Source organism: Pagrus major, chromosome 15 (genome assembly GCF_040436345.1).
Source record: "Pagrus major chromosome 15, Pma_NU_1.0".
NCBI classification, from domain to species: Eukaryota; Metazoa; Chordata; class Actinopteri; order Spariformes; family Sparidae; genus Pagrus; species Pagrus major.
Genome location: NC_133229.1, coordinates 22490068 through 22511540, shown reverse-complemented (window position 1 = coordinate 22511540; position 21473 = coordinate 22490068). Strand labels below are relative to the sequence as shown.

General features: G+C 40.1%; 1 protein-coding gene across 1 annotated transcript; it reads right to left on the bottom strand.

Moving 5' to 3' along the window:
• LOC141009632 (ubiquitin-conjugating enzyme E2 D2-like) lies at nucleotides 1–4271 on the bottom strand. The gene is made up of 7 exons (XM_073482314.1): nucleotides 4103–4271; nucleotides 3529–3592; nucleotides 2791–2822; nucleotides 1545–1622; nucleotides 1217–1322; nucleotides 536–629; nucleotides 1–448 (listed from the first exon to the last, which is right to left on the bottom strand). Exons 1-7 carry the CDS (start codon nucleotides 4124–4126, stop codon nucleotides 403–405), a joined length of 444 nt encoding a protein of 147 aa, XP_073338415.1. The 5' UTR covers nucleotides 4127–4271; the 3' UTR covers nucleotides 1–402.
• Nucleotides 4272–21473: the final 17202 nt, after the last annotated feature.

The following is a 21473-nucleotide window of genomic DNA, read 5'->3' as shown; positions in this document are numbered from 1 at the left end:
TACAGAGAGAGAAACAGTTTACTTGTGTGTATTGGCAAGAAAACAATGTACAATTCACATTTTGATTAATGTTTTAATGAAAAATGATGAAAAATAAATTCAGTATAGTCTTGTACAATCTATTAAAAGAAAAATACAATCAGGCCATCCCACCACAACTTATAATAATAGTAATAATAATAATAATAATAATAACAATAATAATAATAATAGTAAAAATAATAATAATAATAATGCTAATTTAAGAAAAAATAAAATAAACAGTAAAAACAGTTAAGTCAAGTAAAGTCTGAGTACAGAAAGTGCCCCAAGCGAATAAAACACCTTAACTAGAACCAGTGTTGATGAGGAGTTGAAACAGTACTGTCATATTTTGAGGTGTTCAGGGATGAATCATTGTCCTCAAGTTGCATACTTCTGAGTCCATTCTTTAGCACTTTTGTTGTACCTAAAGAGAAAAACAGAATCAAATGAGGTTTCCAAAGACTAGTCGATTGTTTCTCCACATGCAAAATTAATTGACTTTTGTACTCACAGTGCTCTGTCTGTTTTGTAGGTTTGTGCAATTTCTGGGACTAGTGGATCATCTGGATTTGGGTCACATAGCAAAGAGCATATGGATAATAAAACTGGGGAGGAAAGAACAAAAATCAGTATGCGGCACAGGTTTCAATTATATCAAAAACTGTGTCAACTTCTTAGCTCATTCTCCATATACCACATTTAAATACAAATGGACATGTTTTGAGTTCATGCACCTTCATATCAAAATCCTATTAGTTCAGGTGCTTGAAAAAAAGTAGTATTTTTAGACGCTTCTTTCATCTCAGATATTTGAACATCCCCCTGTTTGCTCCGCCAATTATACAGAACAAACCCTGCAATGTCACAATTTTCAAAGTGGCAAAAGTACACAAAGTGCAGAGGTTCATTTTTGGATAATCAGCCTTGAAAATCCTGTTACCTGCGTTCACAGGGCTGGATATCATTAATTTAGAAGAATCCAGATTTGGTGACAGCACTGTGTGTGCTGATTACTTCACCCAAAGGGCTTCACTGCCTTGCTATGTTTGATATAATGCAAAGTACCATCTTGGGCACCCCTCCTCCCTCCTAATGCCAAATTACATCAAGCAAAACACTATTCTCATGTGACTTCAAGGTAAATCTTGCGTACAAAAAAATGTTCTTCAGGTTGATGTAGATGTTAAGTTACCTTTTGATATTGTAAGGGCAGGTGACCACTGTTGCCTCAAGATGTCAAGGCAGATGCTACCATTGCCGTTTATGTTTGGGTGAAAGATTTTCGTTGTGAAGGCAAGCTATGAAAATGACAAAACAAAAAAGGCAGCAGTAAGTCATATAACCTGGATTCTGAATGTGAATAGGGTGTCTGTCAAAAGGACACACAAAAATTGGCATTCATTTTCTGAGCAGGGCTGCATCTAATCATTCATTATCAATAAATGTGGGAAAATAGTGAAACATGCCTGTTATAACAATGTGATGTACTTCTGATCAATCTATGAGGTAAATAATCTTACCTTTGGTGGTTTAAAGGGATAGTCAGTGGGAAAATGGACAGAGAGGAAGAATACTCCTCCATGATATGGGCTGTCAACCTGAAAAAGAGAGGCAAAAGATTGTTAAGCCATGGCTAGTACTGTATGGGATGAAATATTTGCAATAGGGGTGTTACGTTTTTTTTTTTTAAATCGACCGAAATGAGCTTTAAATTTCAATAATTTAAATCAAAAGCAAGATCGGCCGTGTTCCCAGTGTTTTTCTCTTCCCCAGCCACGCCTATTTGCGTATGACCATAGCCTGCAGCTGCATTTTTCAACACCATGGCGACTGCTGGAGGTGGAGATGATGCAGAAACAGAACCGGTGTGGCAACATTTTGCCTTCCACATAAGTTATGTCAACGGCAATCGACATTTTGTAGGCTATGCTACACACAGGTTCTGCTACGAACTCACGGTGTGAGGAAACTCAAGCTGTTATTGAAAAGTACCCTTCTACCATCTAGTGACTCTTCTTTTAGTTTTTTTGCGTTTAACAGTTTGTCTGAAATAAGTAATTGTTACAACATTTTAAATAAATTATTCAAATTTGACGATACGGCCTTAGCGTGTAACATTTCTAAAACGGCTGTTATATCACACTTTTTAACAAAGAATTAAAAAAAAAAAAAACAATGATCTGTTGAGGGGTAGGATTAAATAAGTGTATACTTCTTCCTACTCATTTGCAGGCATGTCAATGCTTGTTAATAAAATATACTCTGTAACATGCTTTTCATTTTATACTTATTTGTTGAACTAATTTAACTTTGTGTTTTGTTTTGTTTTCACATGGCTGAAATAAATTTGCATTCGTTCATCTTTACAAATAAAGACTTGATAGTCCAACAACGACACAGCCATCCGCGCTGAAGAAAAAAGTTTGAGGCCAGAGTCAAAAAGACACAGGGATCTGGAGAACTGTGACACCCCCTAAATCACAGTGAGAGAGCAACCAATCATTTAGATTATTCTGTATTCTTCAATTAAGGTTTTCTTTGTTTAAATTAAGACATTATGGTATTCTCCCTTTTCCTATTGTCTCACTAATGCCATAGACGTCAGTGAACAACACTAGGCTAGACTGTGCCAGTCAGTGTTCTCCATACAGAACAGAAAGGTCTGTAAAGTCAACATAAAACACTATTGTCTAGAAATCCAGAAGCAGCTTGCTTTAAAAAAAAACAAACAAACAAACAAAAAAAACAAATCCAGAAATAGCTCACCGGTCCCATGATGCTAGCTTGCCAGTGAAACACTAAAGGAAAGAAAGATGAAGAAACAATCTGTGAGAACAATATTTAGTATCACGGCTTTCAAGCCACATATCAGAAACAATGCAACACAGTCCCCCCCCCCCCCAAAAAAATGTCGTTTACAAGAATGACAGTGGGAAATTACAGGGTTAAAAGTAAGAAAATGACACGTTTATGTACAACCCAGATTCACAAATATGTGGGACACTGTGTAGAATGCAATCATGTCAAAGCGCATTGTGTTTACTGGCAATGTTTTCACATTCCTGAGCTGAGGCAGTAGCTAATATAGTTTAAACAATCGTGCCTTCCACAAAATGGTCAACCTCACCCCATCCTTGCTCGAGCATGTCGAGGTTTCCCCTTGTCATACACAAATCATGATACTATCACCTGTCACCAAACCTGTTTACCTGCGGAATGTTCCAGACAGGTGTTTTAGTGCATTCAACGACTTTCCCAGTCTTTCGTTGCTCCTGTCCCAACTTGTTTAAAAACATGTTGCTGACATGAAAATCTGATCATTACAAAAATCTATGAAGATAATGAGGCAACACATAAAATATATATCGCCTATGTACTGTTTTCCCTCATCAAACGATTACCAAACTATTGCATGCCTTCTTATTCATGTTTTACACAGTGTCCCAGGGTTGTACATGTCTTGGGACCAGGGTTGTACATGTCATCAGGTACTCTCACACTTACTGTCGTCTCCTACAGGTCCAGCTGAACATGAAGATGGAGGGTCCTTTGAAAAGTCGTCTAACTCCTGTACAAATGAACAAACAGCATTTTAAGCGACCAACAGCTTCTGCTGCAATGTACATAAAACACTTCACATAGCAAACTGTTTAGTTTACAGTAGAACAACTCGTAAACTAGCGTCAGCGAAAGACAAACGTAAACTTCGGGTTATTAAAATATACTGAGACGTATCCAGGAACACACGATGAGGTGCTCTCACATTGCTCGATAGCTAGGCCAATTTTAGCTTGTAGCGGCGAAGTTAGCACATCGAAGTTTAAATGCTTAGCTAAGCTAACTGGCTTCTGTGTAATGTCGCCGCCACTGTCTTGAAAAACTGAGCATAAGCTGTATTTTGTATTAATTATCTGGCGTTGACACGTTGACAAAACATGGGTACAACCATCAACCACGTAAGGTTAGCAAACAAATGCTATGAGATGACGGACTAGCTAACGTTAACGTTACACCGACGCATCCATATCGCTCCATCGTATTCTGTATGTGAAAAATAAGACAAGACGAATACTCTTACCTTTTTTATTCTTTTTAAAGCCATGGTAAGTCTTTTAGGTGGAGTCAGAGAAGCTACGATGTTAGCTGACAGCTGTCAGCTACAACTACGCTCACTTTCTGCCGACTCGCTGTTATTTGTTTTGTCAAACTGATTATTTCTTTTGTTTCCGCGTTTTTGTTCGACGACGAAGAATCGACCGGTGCATTGTGGGAAGGGGAGTTTTCACTCGAGCCACTTAAAGGGGCCGCTCACCTACAAAACAGGGCCACAGTTCACCTACTCGTTCAAGCCATCTGTGTAATTTAACTCGAAGCTACTATTCAAGGCATGCGGTTTAGTTCCTGGCCATTTTCCAAGCAGCGTAGTTTGCGTCCCAGCCTTTATTCACACTCTTTCAGCTTCTTCTTCATGCACAGTTAAGCCAGAAATGTAGTTTAGCCCCCAGCTATTATTCAAGCAATGCAGTTTAGCTCCCAGCCATTGAACAAGTAAGCGTTTAGCTTGCACTTCATTTAGCATCTTACAGCCCATTCCCACTCTTTCAACTATACTATGATAGTAAAATAGCATAAATATAGCACAAAATGGTGCCACACTTTACCTGAACAGAGTGAAATAAAACGTTTTGGTTTTGTTTATTTATTTAAATAAAAACTGAGAATTACTTTACATTTTTTTTCAATCTGTGGTTAAATAGCTTCATTAAAGGGACCCAGTAGTAAAGGTTATTACCTCATTTAAATTCAATTGACAGCCTTATATTTGTGAGATGGAATTATAAATGTTTTATATGATGCTGAACATGGATTGTTGATGTTTGTTTTTTACATATCTTTGTGTTTTGTATGTATTTGCCATTGTTGATAATAAAGTATTTTTAAAAAAAAACAGTCATCAAAGTAAAAGATTATCATTTGTTTGCAGTGTATAGATTTCCTGTAAAGACAGACCACACCCAAGCATTGTAGCAACAATTCAAGATCAGTTTTGGTGATTGGCAATTTGTTTTGCATATATTACATCATTACAATACATACAGTATTTGTCCCACTCTACCTGGTGTCCCACATTACCTCATTACCAAACCTAATGTTCCACTTATTTCAGACAGTATGGGCTTTATTCAGCTTTAAAGCCAGCAATTTAGTTTAGCATTCACCACACAATTTCTTAAGGGACTGCTTCTCTAACTTGATGTTGATATCTTGGCGCTCTGGTGATTAAATCCATACAGTAGAAATGTTGAATAACTTTGCCAAATAAAAGGGAAAAGGTTTTTACGATTGAATACTGGCTGTAATTGTCCTGCATACAGGGGAACGTAGTGAGGGTTCTGGGTGAGGGATGATTGATGGATGGATGGCATCGTCATTAGCATGAAATACTGGCATATAAAAACAAGGCAATACAAGCAAGTTTATGTCTTCTATAGCTTTTCAACACAGAGCCTAAAAAAACACTTTTTAAATATATATATATAAAAAAAGGAAGCTAAGCTGTATTGAAAGAGAATGAAATTAACTCAAAAATCCACACACAATATAGAATAAAAAAGAATAATAGTAAAGAACAGTCATAAATGTCTCCAAATTTGATAAGGGAAATAAAAGTGCAGCAGTGAATATAATCAATTAAAGGCACAGGATAATAAGAGAGTGTTTAATTTAGATTTAAAAGTGGCTACAGCTGGGGTGCGTTTAGGATGATCGGGAAGCTGATTCATTCTGTGTGCAGCATACATTAATTGCTTAATCCAACACAGTGTTTGGTTTTGAATCAGAGCACTTCTTTCTGACTACTTCCCAAAGATTTAAGGGGCCTAGTGGGTTTAAAATGTTCAGCTGTATTTTGGCCCAAAGCCATTAAGTGATTCATAAACTAACAGCAGCAATTTAATGTCTGTTTTATAACCAACTGGAAGCTGGTGTAAAAGGTAAGAATGGTTCTTGTAGCAGCGTCCTGAAAGGGTTTGCAGGGTGGTCTGCTGAGAAAAGCAAACAAGGTACTGTTTTGACGGAGGCAACCCTGAATCTTCTTTTGGACAGAAAACTTCTTATATTTGCTTTTGGTACGTGATAAAAGGTTGATGTAATTACTGCCTTGATGTTGCTGCTGAAGTGCAAATCGACACTAACATTTTGAGTCTATGGACTTTAGATTTTTTATTGTCTGAAGTCTTTCTTTTTCAATCTGTATTTTTGCTTTTGATTCTTATTGTCTTTAAAGTGTATTTTAAAATCTTTCGAAATGTCTTATTTTTAATGCATTTCTATGTCCCTGTAAAGCACTTTGAATTGCCTTGTGCCTGAATGGTGCTTCATGAATAAAACTTTCCTTGCCTCACAGGATTTAGCCTAAAGGTGGCCGTGAGGGGTTGAATAATAGAGACCCGAGAACTGAACTCTGTATGAATCTTCATGTCATAGTCATGCCGGCCTTACATACAACCAACTGAAGCAGTCAGCCACGCCTCAATTTAGAGTTTATCTTGAAGTAGCTTATGGCCAATGGTCTCAAAGGCTCCACTAGTTTCCTGAAGCACAGCCTGATATTTTTCATGAATCACTGATTAGATGAGAGTAACAGTGCAGTCTTACGCCAGCCAAGCCAGAATGAAAAATGTAAAAAACTCATTTTATATTTATGACACTGTTGTTGACTGAATAAAATGAAATTTTTTCAATACTTTCAGAATAAACTTAACATGTGAGAGGGTTTTATTTGGTTTGGAATAATTTAGGTTTTATATTTTTAAGAAGGCATTAAGTTGCTTGAAAAACTGCCTGAAATTATCCACTTGCAGCACATCCAGTTCTGAAAAAAGCTATAGCACACACACAGATGATTATCGTGACTGATGCTTAGGATACAAGGAAAATAATGCAACGATTGGATTAAATACGGGCATCAGCCGACATAGTATATTCCCTAAGGCTGTTACATCTATTGCTGTTTGGCTTAGCAGCCTATTATCTGTCATTATAACCACATGACGGATTTACATGGTCCGAATCATGCTGGACTGAATGTTAACATCCACATTGCAGAGAGCTCCAGTCCTGAGAGAGCAAAGGGGAAGGCAAGACAGAAAAAAAGATAAACATACAGACACATACAGTACATAGGGAGAAGGGGCACATCTGTCATCTTTCACGCTTGAACAGCTGCATACCTCAAAGCCACAGATTGCAGCAAATTAAGAGATTTTTTCTATTTTTTTCAGTCATTCATTTATGCAGCACTGGATGCATTGAATCACAGAAACTCATAGCTGATCTTTAATATTTACAGTCAGTGTCTGACACAGTTTCATGGACGCTGGTGTTAAATACAAGTGCAAATATGTTGATGATCAAAAAGCAATAAAATACTTTCCAAACTGGGAAGGCTGGATGATTGGAACGGTGAGGGCTCCACCAGAACCAAAAAAGCTGCTTTTTACAGTAATTATAACCTAATTTTCTTTCATCATTATTTTCCAATGCATTATTCAATTAAATAATTAAATAATAATTATATAATAAACAGATTGTCTGATGGATTATAACAATCAAAACTAGTATCTTATAGTTTGTAGTTTTGCTGTGAGTGATGTGGAATATTATTATTTTCATTATCACCTATGTGTTATTATTATTAATTGTATCTTTCTTTACATTGTTGCCCCTATTTTGTAATGTTTTGTATTCAACAGAAGGAAATGTGTGTGTGTCTGGGGGTTGGGATTTATTTCAATTGTTGTAAACTTAACTGATATTGTCATATAATAAAAACCCAATGATAATATTTATCAGCAGTATTAGGCACAAGAACTGCATTATTTATGTTAATCTCTGTGTTCTGATTATTTTTTTTTAGCTAAAACTGAAACTTTTCTTAGTTTGAGTAAAGACAGAAAGACTTAATGGCAAAACGCAAAACCTAATTAGGCACATGCAAGTCATTCAGAAAAAATGTCAGGACTGCCCTAATGAGCGTGACCCTATACAGCAACTGCAGTGGTGGCTAATAGTTCCTTCAAGGTGTAACTACTCTGTCTAAGAAGGTCGGCACTTCATTGACTGTCAGGGATGAGCCCATTAATACACATCAGACGAGTTTTGACTCAGAGAAGATCCGGGAGTGGACATCACATTAATGAATTCTGCATTAAGAAGAGTAGAGGAGCAAATACTCAGATCCAATGTGTATCAGTATTAACAATACCACAATGTCAGAAACACTCCATTGAGTCTAAAAGTCCCACATTTAAATTTTCATCTAAAAGTATTTGCAGTAAAATGGATGTACTGAAAGTATAAATATAAAAGTATCATTATGCAGGCGAAATGACCTCTGTCAGTGTTGCATTACCATATAATTGGATGATGCATTCAAATGTAAGTAGCACTTTAATGTTGTAACAGGCTGCAGAGCGAACACCACCAATAAACTGTTGGTTTTTACTGTATAATTACATTGTGGGCCTATTTTATTTGTTCACTGTAGTTATATCTGAATAGACATAGAAAGTAGCATAACATTTGCTCCAAAAAGTTCCTTGGAGTGTTGCTTACAAGTAATTCTTAAATAAATAACTTAACACTAAAGATTAAGGAAAAAAATGGCCAGATTTTGCCTGACTATTGAATCACGGTCCACTGCAACAACAGCACCGTCTGGTATCGGCTACATATTAAAGGATAAGTTCACCTGAAAATGAAAATTTTCTTTTCACCCAGAAGGAGAGTTGGATGAAGTTTCGTAGTCAACAAACATTTCCGGAGCTTCACAGCAAAACAGCGTTGCAGCATTCTCCTAAACAACTGTAGTAGTTGTTTAAGAATGTAAAAAAATAATTAAATGGCTCCACATAGCTTCTCTGGTGTATTATATGTTATTTACACCCTCCACACATGCTTCAGCTTGTGCACCCACTCCAGACAGGGTGCATGTTAACACTTTTAGCTCAGCAGCTACTGTGAACATTTCGATGGGTGTGACTTCGGCTCTCTATATCACTAGCACAAGAGCTTTGGACCGGACCAGGCCCCAGAGGATGCCGTTCAACCTTGCTTTCAATCTGGCATGGTGGCAACTAGCAGTATTGCAGCCAAAAATTTCCCTGCGGCCCAAAAAGCATTTTCCCCACAGAACATTATAAAAACGATATCTGTAAAACTGTTGACAGGACATCTATTTTTTATATTTGTAAAACCTCAACCGATTTAAAAATCTGTGTTGTCAACACAATTTAAAGTCTATGGGCTGAGCAGGAACTTGCGGACGGGGCCAGTGGGGGGAAACTCTACTGCGTATATCCAACAGACTGCATAACCAGGAAGTAAACGCAGAAGCCAGAAAACTTTTTTGGTGTATGCACCAAGCCCCCAGGGGGTAGTGGCCAAACCATGCAATTACATCGTTACGTAATGCACTGCGGCCCCAAAAGACTTTTTCCCATAAGCCAACATTGTGAAAGAAGGGTCTGTAAAACGCTGGATACATTTTATTTTTAGCACAATATCCCTCGCAAAATGACTTGTTTGACTGTCATGACTTAAGCAATTCGGTCCAAAAAAAAAAAGGAAAGTCTAGATGAGCCACATGATTAAATTATTGTATCCCCACCAGGTTAGCCGGGTGCTAAACTGGAAGTTCGCCAGCTCCGTTCGACAGAAGTCTCCAGTGCGCACGTCCTATGGGCCCCGCAACACGGACGATCCATGTATTTTCATAGCCGGGAAGTCGAGGCTTTTTTTGGTTTCAAAATGCCACTGAGCAGAATGAATAGGGCTCTGCCTCCAAGGCTGTGTCCAGATATAATAAAACATCCTTGGTATGCGCTAGGCAAGCAATTCTCATTGGTTCGAATGGGCGCCATCTTTGCATCCTGTACATAGTTCCTCTATATAAATCTACGGAGCGGAAAAGCTGGGGCTAGCTGGTTAGCATGCTAACTTCAGTCGATAGACAGATATCATGACGTCAGAACTGCTAATTTTTCACACAGTGTTGATAGTTTTAGTTCATTTTGACATTTTTTTAACTAACACTCTTACATATTGCACCTTTAAACTGTTGATTATCTGAATTATGTGGTATACATGAGAAGTAAAAAAAAAAAAAAGAATAAAAATATTTAAAAATATATTAAAAATAATATTTTAATATTTTGTTCCTTCTTGAACTCTGATAAACATTGTTAAACTATGAATCCAGTCTATTTTATCTCAACCTAGATTTCAGAACCTGCATATCATGGTGGTGCATATAAAAAGCACACATTGAGCTGAAAGAAAGAAAGAAACAAGAAGAAGAAGAAGAAGAAGAAGAAGAAGAAGAAGAAGCTGCATGTCTCCAAAACGGGTTGTAATTTATTCTTCACACGCGATTGGTCATGGATCGATGCGCGTTCGCGGCGCTCGGAGGTGGCGCGCCCGTGCTTGTGAGCATCGTTTGGGAGTAGAGGAGCGGGGGGGAGAGAGAGAGACAGAGAGAGAGAGAGAGCGAGAGAGAGAGAGAGCTGTACCACACCGAGAGTCCACCGAATGTCTGCCTCTTCACGCTGCCGATGAGCAATCCTCGCATTCCTATGTCTGCCAGTTGACACACTCAACGCGAAGGACCAGGCTTCCACCTCTGCGAGGATTCAGGAGTCCTACAGCGGGGCTGCGCGTTTTTTCAGGTGAGCCTCCCCCCTACACCACCACCACCTTCTCCCTCTCCTCCTCCGGTGAGCGATGTCGCTGTGTTTGTCTGTGTATTTACGCGCTGTTCGTGATTAAGAAGAGGGGACGAGAACGGGCGTTTTTTGTGTGTGCGCGCGTGTGTGTGTGTGTGTGTGTCTGTGTGTGTGTTGTTGTTGTTGCGGTAGCTGCTGGCCAAGGTGCTGAAACGAACAGTGGTGAGAAAAAAAAAACACACAGCTGAAGACAGCAGCTCATGTTTGCATGCGATAGGCTATTTAGTGCTGCAGACTAAAAAAAAAAAAAACCTCCCAAAGATGTCGTGTGGGTGTCGTAAAGAGGGGAAGGAAGAAGAAAGACTGATGAAGCTGCAACGTGCATGCGATATCTCGATATGCACGTTCTCACTATGGCTGCTCTCTACCCGAATCATTGCCTCTAAGCTGCATTGTGGAGTAGCCCACCTCCTCCAGGGACGGTGTGTTGTTTTTACTGCATTTACCCGTTGTCAGGGTCCGGGACTTCACCTCACCCCGTGTTGCCATTTGCAAAAATCTTTAGGATTGGATAGTGGGTGCCCGTGTAGGACGCGAGGAAACAAACAAGTCAGATGTTCTCACTGTTGCACACATTGATTTTTTGCTTGCACGATGAATCCATCTGAGGATAGAGTGATAGTCGTCCCCTACACGGTGCCCAACATTACTGTTCCAAGTTGTGCCAGGCAGCCACACTTTGAGCCACAAAAAAATAATGTCCTTGTCAAGACCTTGTGAAATGTGAAAACATGTAGTGGGAGCTCTGGCACATCCGCTCCATGTGGAAATGCCAAATGTGTGGAGACGTGAGCCAGGCTACAAGTTATGTAAAATGTTCTCTTCTTGACAAGGTAAGGGGCAAGTCACGTTCAGGCTCCTTTGTTCCTCTGATGGACCGAAATATCTCTTCTGTCCACTACAGGGGCACCTGACATTTCCTGTGGCAGATTTACTTACTGGATCATGGCACAGACCAACAGCGGTGGGCAGGGGACCAACGGGGTAGCGGATGAGTCCCCCAACATGATAGTGTACAGAAAGGTAAGGCAGCTGCTATTTTTAGTCTGCACGTGTGTGTGCGTGTGTGTGTGTGTGCTTGTGAGCGTGTGTGACTCCCTGGCATCAATTAACTTGACGATGAGCGGTGCAGTGGAAATTGATAACACTAATGGCAGGACGGTGTTCTCGTGCCATGGTTGATTTAGGGTTGTAATGCTACATCAGCTTGATGAGAAGATGACGAGAACATGCGATGTTTCCTCACACGACATGCATGACATGAGAGCATGCTGAACCACAGAGGTGGGGTGGTCGCACGACTTGACCGGAGTCAGACTCGGTTCCCAAATTGGAGGACTTGGGACTTGCTTGACCAACGCTCGACTTGGAAATCAAGACTTGTGACCTGACACAGACTTTGGGTTGGGTACCAAACTCAGTACTTTTTAAGGGGACCGAGTACAGAAAGGAAGAGAGAGTGCAACCCCTCATCCCTGCAACAAGTTACAGTGAGTCAGAGTTTGTCATGCGAAATGCAACGCTGGCCAACGCAACTAGTGTTGGCATGCCTGCAGCCATGGCAGTCGTTAATCGAGAGTTAACCCTTCATGAACGGCGAAACCCAAAGTGAGGCATCGACAACTTAATCGACATCCTCAGGTAATTAATTAGCCGGTGTGTGTAAGTTGTTGTTGGAGATACCTTGGCTGACAAATGCTACAGTATACAAGCACTCTGTAGTGACAGGGACAACATAACAGGCAACAGCAACAATGATCAGATCCTGCAGGTGTTACGCCCGATCTGGTGACTTAGTTTTTACACCTGATATTACATTTTTGTAAATACAGAGAGAGTAAAGTACTGCAAAAAGGTAGCATTGGGTACCAGTACCTAATTCCAGGTACCAGCATCGGTAACACATCGTGTTTTTCTTTTTGGAGATAATGAGAAGTTCTGGTTTTGAAACATGATTGGGTCATTTCTAGTCCAGATCTTGCAGCCTACAAGGATGCTGGAGAGCAGCAGAGGCAGCTATCATGAAGGGGGCTAGTGCAAAAATAACAGAATTTGGATTCAAGGATTATGTCATTGACAGTAGAAAGAAGAGAACAGCAGTATGAAAGGTCTCCTTCGACAGCACGACCACAACTTCCAACAAAGAAAGATACATGAATGTGTCTTTCGAGCTAACTCACTGGTTGTTCAGCTACAAGGCTAATGTTAGGTTTTTTTATGACTTCACGTGTCTTACTCCAATCTCTGCTTACCCACATGTACAACCACACACACACACACATGGTGAGACACCCTGTCAAGCGTGCACTCATTTTCCCACTTAAACCATCAGCTTTTATTGCTAACATGTTGGAGGATGGATTTTTAACTGACTGACATTAATGAAACCGAAAGGAAGCCAAAGGCTCTTTAACCGGTGCTCATTACGCAGCTACTGGTGTATTTCTTAATGGTTAAATTTGTTATTATAGAGTGGAGAGAGGGAGGGGAGTGAAACGTCTCACCGCTGCGACACCTTAACTTAGTACCGCTCCAAACATCAAACAGATTAGTGAAATAATAATCTGCAGGGGAGATAGCATTTGTTTTCTTTGAGGCTCGACGTCCAATTATAGTTTCTTCTTATTATAGAAAACTTTCAGACCCCTAGAGTGAAATATAGATACGAGGCTATGTGCAGTGACTTGTGTGACTTCTCCTCGCACAGAAACAGAACCATTTAAATGTAAAAATGTAAATGTATGAAACATCTGCCGCATCTCACCAGTGCAACAACAGCTGTACGTGCTTGAGCACAACATTGCCCGATGGGGAATGTAATGTTTTACTTCATTCTCAGATGCACCAATGAAGTGATCATTTTCTCATCTTACTTGTGGATGACTCAAGCGTTGAGTGAATTTCTTCATTTCATTTTCTCTTCACCCTTCAGCGAGTGCTCCCATTCCATCTGCGACAGCTTCTGCACACCAGGACGAGGATACGCTTAGCATGATATCATAGATTGACGGTATTTTATAGCACTCACAGCGTGTTAGGCAATATTACTGCCAGTATGGGATAAGATTTGCTGGAAGTGTCGCTATGCTTGTAGCAGAAAGGAGTGATTTCTATAGTCTAAGTCACAATTTTCAGGATCTTCCCGGAGCAAGACGTCAGGCTCATAAACTAGATGGTTCATAAAGTCGGCTGAATATTGAGGATAATGGAGACAGATGAATGTGACTGTTTTTGCCGTTCCTTGGAAGTTTCATTCGTGGAGACGGTGGAGGAAATTGTGTCTCCTATTAAATTTTATTTAACAGTATCAAAATATGCTAAGGCATGAAAACTAGTTGCATCCTGTAAAAGGGCATCAAATATCGACTTGAGGTCTTTCCAGCTATTCAATTACATGTGATGTCTCTTCCTTTATCCTGCTATTGATCCATGAGTCCTACATCTTCGATCATGCAATGAAGGATCTGCACAGCCAAGTAAGCAAATAAGCAGTCGAGCCTGTGTGTTCATCTTTGTTGATTTTACCTTCATCAACCAGACTTTAATGCTGTCTTTTACTTCTTTAAAATCAAAGAGGCAAGACAGACGTAAGGAGCCGTTTGTTTTCCGGTGTTTGGTCGATTTAATATCTTACCCCGCGCTAGACTGCAAGTGTCGAGTCGGCGACGCACTTGCGTGACGACGGCGGTCGTGCGACACTGAAGCGACTGTCTGTACAGGGTCTGTCTTATCTGCGCATTAAGCTGCAAAGGAGCCGTGCAGTTTTCCTTTCATATGTGTGCTTTTTGCAGTAGTTTAGAGCCCGACTGATATATCGGCCAGCTGATATTATTCGCAGATACTGGCCTATCGCAAATATATCATTATCAGTATCTATTGTCCGATACGTTCCTATAATCATAATGCAGAGAAGATACTTGGGGTAGGTTATAATTATTACATTTCCAGTTAACTTTGCTGTTTCAGAGATCTGATTTTATTTCTTACGATAAAGTTTATTGTGAAAATGAAATGAAATATCCTGCCTCCATGACGTTGGTATCTTCTTTTCCAAGTGTTTGATAACCATGTTTGAGGGATCATTACAAAAAATGTGTGTTTATGTTTACAGTATATTCTGTGTCTATAAGAATATCAGCCGATATATCAACAGCAAAATGCTTTATCTCCCAAATATCGGTTTCAGAATCGGCCTCAAAAATCAAGTTGGGCTGTAGTAGTCACTATTTTAGAAAGCTTGCTTCTTGCAAAGAACAAGGTCAGATGATAACAAGAAAATAACGATAGTATCATAAAGGTTTAATAATTAAAATGATAAATAAAACCCTCAAATACATAGTAATTGCAGTCAGGTTTGAAAAAACCAGTAGCTAACGTTGCAAAATGTAGATTAATATCATATTCAGGGCCTTTAAATTGGGCATCAACCTCACGTTACATGTGAAAGCGTTGTCAAAAACATAGGCTTGAAGTATAAATAAACGTTTCTGCCTGTAAGACACAGCTGAGATGCACCAAGCCTTTAAAAACAGCTGAACAGATGAAAGGTGCGAGAAGCGATTCCAGGGAAAGATCATTCCTCGGTTGTCAGACACTTTGAGTACGCTTCAGCAGAATACTCACACATATCGAAGGAAAACTGCACACTGCACAGAAAGTTTGGCCGCTCGATGCTTTGAAATACGCAGACGAGACGGTTGCGTCAGTGTTGCGCGTACACTCCGGTCACGCCAGTGCGTCGGCAACGTGACGCTTGCGGTCTAGACGCGGCTTTAGTCATGAAGCTTTCATACATCATCCAATGCTTCACTTCTCACCACTTGACCACACGTGGCCGCGGCTTGGCTCTGTGTACTGACTGACCTAGATACACTGCAGAATGAAAGAACATAGTGAAGGCAGCAGAGATGACATTGTGTTTCGTGAGTGGGTTTAACTTAAACTGCAAATGGAAGAGCGCTGTCTGTAGACATGTTGCTACGGCCGGGCTGAACAGGTGCCCCAAACGCTTTTCAGATGGAGATGACTTGGCAGAGGTGTTGCAACCCACATTGAGTGAGCCGCACTTAGATGAGGTGAATTCTCAAGTGGGAAACATGCTTTTATGTCCTGTTTTGCTGCTCAGACCTCTTGTACATCAATATTGTAACAACACAGTGGAAACGCTAAAGTTGATATTAAGCAACGGGGCACATCTACTCGATAGTTGACAATCTGCTCGTGGTGTATCGTAGTGGAAGGATTATGTAACGTGAGCAGAGGGAGTTTACCAGCAGAAAGTGGTTTGATAGTCTTTCCGCTGGGAGAACAACTATATCCTTTCACTCCCTCAATCATTCTTTTCTCTGTGGGCCGTCCAACCCTCCACTCCTGTCATTAACGTCTAATGAAAATGGATGGGTGGGCCGAGGTGTTGACCCGCTCGCTGCTGAGATGCGCGCGGAGACGTCCTCAAGAGCGCATGCACACAAGCGCCTCGCTTGAATTGAATGCATATATAGATGTATTGAAAATGTAAACAATACAACAGCACACACGCACGGCATCTGAAACAGATGATTGACGGATTTATCGACAGCCGTTTCTGGTGACCCTGAAAATCTAATCGCTCGCTTTCTGAATCCAAGGAAGATGCTAACGAGTAATATGTCAGGACTCGTCTGGTTTATCAAGAAATGCCAATAAAATGTTCAGCGGAATGATTCAGTTGAAATGCACCACGTGTCTGAGGGTCTACATCGCTATTTAGCATATTAAAGCCTCTGTGATGTTACGCCGCTCTAACGTTAACCATGTCGGGCTTATATCATCAAATGTACCAGATTGTGCTGTATGTGTGTGTGTGTGTGTTTTTTTTTCTTTTCGCTCCTGCTCACATGTGTGCACCATGAATAATGCTGTGATGCATGTGTGAGCATGTGTGTGTGCTGTATGTAGGGCGAACGCTGCTAAGAGAGAGTCCTGAATATTTTATGCGAGCCTAAAACAGCTCTGGCGAAGTTCATAGCCACTCAGCATGAGGAGGGAACATCTTCTCTCACCAGCCAGCGCTTTGTGTGTGTGTGTGTGTGTTCTTGTATTTATGCGTCTGTGTGTGAGAGCATGTATAATTATATTAGTGGTAATAAAGAGGACAGTAAACGCACAGTAACATATATTAAAACGATGGAAAAATACAGTAAAATATCATCGTTTTCTCTACATTTATCACATTCAATCTCCCAACTCGACACCCACCTTTCACCTATTCTCATATATTTGACACATTTTCCCACACAGCTTTTTATCTTTTTTCCGTAACAATTTTTCTGTTGCAGAAACGACAAAGTGAGATATTTTTTTTGATGGAAAATATCTTCTCTAACCACATATAATAGACAGAGCTTTTCAAACTGTGCAACAGAAATAATCATCTCCAACGGTTATTTGGTTTGAATGGAATAATTTCAAATAATGACAAAATTCCACTTGCAGCTCGACATCTCAGAGGATTTTTTGGAGTTGACAGTTAATGTCACTTGATAACAGGAGATTTTAATGGCTGTTTTTTTTGTGGTTTCTGGGAAAATATCATTTTAAGGACTCCATACGAGATAAAAAAGGTGTTATGATCACATTTTTGGCAGTATACTGTAACTACCGGAGTCTGATCTTCCTCTGTGGTAAAGTATCTGACAGCTGAAGCACCGGCCCACTCTTATTTACATCTGAAATGCCGACGGGCATCCAGTAATTGTTCTTCCAGCAGCCAGTTTGGCTTCTGTCTCTGTGAATGGCCATAAATCCTGTACTGTATGTTTATTTTATGTTCTGCTTCCTACTGAGCACATGCAACATTTTTTTCACATTGTTATCTTCAGTCGATACCGGAGAGCACTGTTTTACATTCTGGTGTTTACGTAAATGTCAGTACTGTGTATCTTTGAAGTAATTGGTCCCCGGTGAAACTTAGTTCTTTTCTGGTGATGACAGTGATTCAAAGAAAGTACGAGTCTGTGGTTTTTACTGTTCTTGCACATTTCAAAACAAACTAACTGTGGGTGTTATGGCCAAACACTGTCAGATTGACCCTGATAACTAGCATGGATTACAGACTTTTTTTTATATGCTTCAAATTATCACCATTCATCATAGTCATGCAATTAATTTCACATCATATGACCAAATAATACATCCCAGCTGACCATAAGGAAATGGTGTCGCTTCGGCAAGTGTGAACCCTCAGCAGTGCAGCCACCTCGCATATCTAAACAAAACAGAGGACGGAGCCTCTATTTCACTACACGAGGTTACAGACGCCATTATGCTTTTTATTTTACAACACTTTTACACTTGGAAATGTCGTGTCCTCCACAAGTACATCCTGCTCCCCATTGGTGTCATGCTCACAGATAAGCAGTCTTGAACAGCGGTCACTCCACTGCCATCCCTTCCACCTCCTGATATGAAAGTCAGGTCATAGATAGAGGTTATGTGTACTTGATATGATACATTTCGTAGAAAGGTCAATATGGTACTTAGCCTATGACATGTAAAAATGTGATCAGTGGATTGCAGAAACAACATGGCAACATTTAATCCTGGCGACTGGGCTGAGTCACAAATAAATTGAAAGACAAGGGCGCATGCGTTTACTTTTTCATGGCAATAATATGATCCATATTTCCTGAGAGGGTCCGACTGGACCATTATTGGACATGGAAACAATCATCCTGTCTCACGACACATCATCGACTGTTTCCTGGGATTACATTTCCCATTTAGAGAAATTGGCAAGCACCAATTTGCCGAATTAGCTTTTGCATATAACATAAAACAGGGAAATACCACCTGAGAATAATAACGGTGAAGTCATAAAGATTGTTAACAGTTTTTCACCAGCTTCCCTTCTTACAATGTTAGCGTTCTGTCTGTGTTTTCAGCTGCAGGGAACTCTGTCCTTCACACTTTTGAAAAGGTGTTGATAAAGCACTCTGAGATCTGAACCATTTCCTCCTAGTGCGACTCAGTAATGAAGTAATGAACAAACAGAAATAACAAATAGGGCAAAGGTATTAGTGCGTGCTATTGATTTGTCAATTGATTAAGTGGTTGTGTACAAGAGATCACTTTGCAGGAACAGGACTGTCCCTCTCCTCTGCATCGCTACAACACAGCAGTAATACAGTATTGTTAGATGATGCAGAACTGCAGCCATTATTAATAAACTGCCTTCAGTGTAGGATACAACAAATTCAGCAGAGATCTCCTCATTTGAAAGCGTTTTTCAATCTAGGCCTAATCTGCATTTGTTAAACCTACCCTATATCAGCCTGCCCCGCTATCAATACAATTTCCCAACCATCCTACATTGTTCATGAGTCATAAAGCGGAGGGACCTGAATACATTTTCAGCTTTTTCTCGGTTAAGAGCCAGATTGAAGGGTTCTTGTACTGCCTGTCTCCCTCAATCTGCAATCAGAAGATCAGGAAGAACGGGGAGAAAGAGGGAGAGAGGAGGGTGAGGTGGGACGATCTATAATTGCCAGATCAGAGAGAAATCTTTGTGTGTGAAGTAGGGCTCTTTGTATGTCAGCTTGCCAGCCAGGCGATTTCTCTTCCTGTGTATGGAAACATGCATGTTTTTTTTTGCACACACTGTTGAGGGGAAAGTGTGGGTGTTTGGCAGACACTGTCAGATGGAAAATTGGCATTTATGGCTTTGTGCATTTCAAACTAATCCATTTTTGCTTGTATTTGCTGACATCAATACCTAAACGCCAATTAGAGGGGCTGGCTTTAGTGACACGTGCTACAGTCGTTGGTGCAGTTCTGGTATATGTCATCATACTACTGGGGACCAAGATAATCCAGTGCTATGCTGCATCTTGTCACAATGCAACATTTAGCTGATACATTCCACAAATACCATGAGTGTCTACAGGCTTTCTCAAATAAAGCAATTTTGTACAATGCATTCAGTTTATGTAAGTAGTTCATTCTCCTCAGTCCCACTTTTGTTTTTTTGAGAGACTGAATAAACGGGCACACGGAGAACACATAACAATAATACAATTTATTCATACAGAATTTTTCAAAACAAAGTTATAAAGTGCTTTGCATGGTTGAACCAGGATTGAGGAAAACAATATCTTGCAATTAAAATAATACCGAAATAGAATGGAATAAATCAAGGCTCTCTGTGATTTATTTGTCATTATGCAACACAGGGTTGCATTACAAAATGTAAGTTTGTGAACTCCTTCTGACATTTTTTGAATTGGCATCGGAGTGTATGTAAATAGCAGCAAGGTGGTGATGATAACATGGTTGGCATTTTCATATTAAAAGTGCAACATCTGGGAAACACTGTCCATCCACTTTGACTGTGTGTGAGCAACAAGCATCCACCTCTTCTCGTCCAGCTGTAGTCCTGCGCTCTGTCGGCTCTCAACATGGTCCACTCATCTGGTGCAACAGCTCGATCCCAGATGGGGTAGAGACTTTCGTCTCAACAGAGATGTTGGAACAACAGGCTCCGATTTCCCGTTGCTTGACTTGCATTTTCCTGATCAGACATTAGCCAGGAGCATCTTGGATCTCTTCCCTCTTTTCCCTTGGGTCAGGTTGGATGGATGAAAGATGCCATGGACAGTGAAAGTCTGCTGCTCTTAATTGAAAACCATTTCTTCTCCGATGCTGACGAATGTATTTCTACCATAGGCAATATGTGTTTCCACAATCAAGCTGAATAAAAAATGTAGTGACAATTTGAAGGAGGTACCGGCTACAGCATCTGCATGCGCCGCCGTTGCCATAGCAAAACAAAATGATGATGATGAATAGTGGTAAAATTTCAATAAGACATGTATGCAATTAAACAGTGTGCTAGAATTAATCTTAATAAAGTCTTTTCTTTATAAATACACTTTCTGAGAAGTGATTTAAAAGATGGTACCGATTCATCACAACTCAGATCAGACTCAGTAAAGCCAGCAGAGCCCAACCTGAGGATCTGAGGCTGTGCTCAGGGGAGCAGGAATTCGCTGAACTGGGAAGTGCTTTACAGATGATCTGTGAGACCAGTTCTAAAATGGACTGGTTTGTAACCACTGAAGAGAAGCTAAAACCGGGCTGATATGATATTGTCCTCTAGTATTTTAAAACACAGTAGGTGGTACTATCAAAGGCAAGTTATGCCTGTTACATAGTACTCATAAGTGCTCCTTCTATGATAGCTAAGCAAGCCTAAAGAGCCATTAAGTGAAACACTGTAATGCTACCTTAGATTATCTTTGGGGTTTTTTTCCAATCAGAAAAAAACATTAAAACCATTTTATGAAAATCCTCCAACTTGGCGCCCCCTGTGGCAATATCAAAAACGTCAAACACATGACAAGGTTTTTATGTTATCCCTGTGAGAAATATGTTTATTCATGTTGTTGTCAGTTGTTAGATAAGAGGAAAAATGCCAGGCTTGTATGTGTCTGCTCTGCCTATATCAGCACCTCTAACGCCTGCTAATTAACATGTTATACATGTTTTTGCAGATTGAACAAATGAGGTATAATGAATTAATTAGTGAGCTTTAGAGATGCTGGTAGGCAGATTTCATTCCCCCCAGTATCTGGTCCTTATGCTAATGCTAGGCTAACCAGCTGCTCTCTGAAGCTTTGTATTTAATGA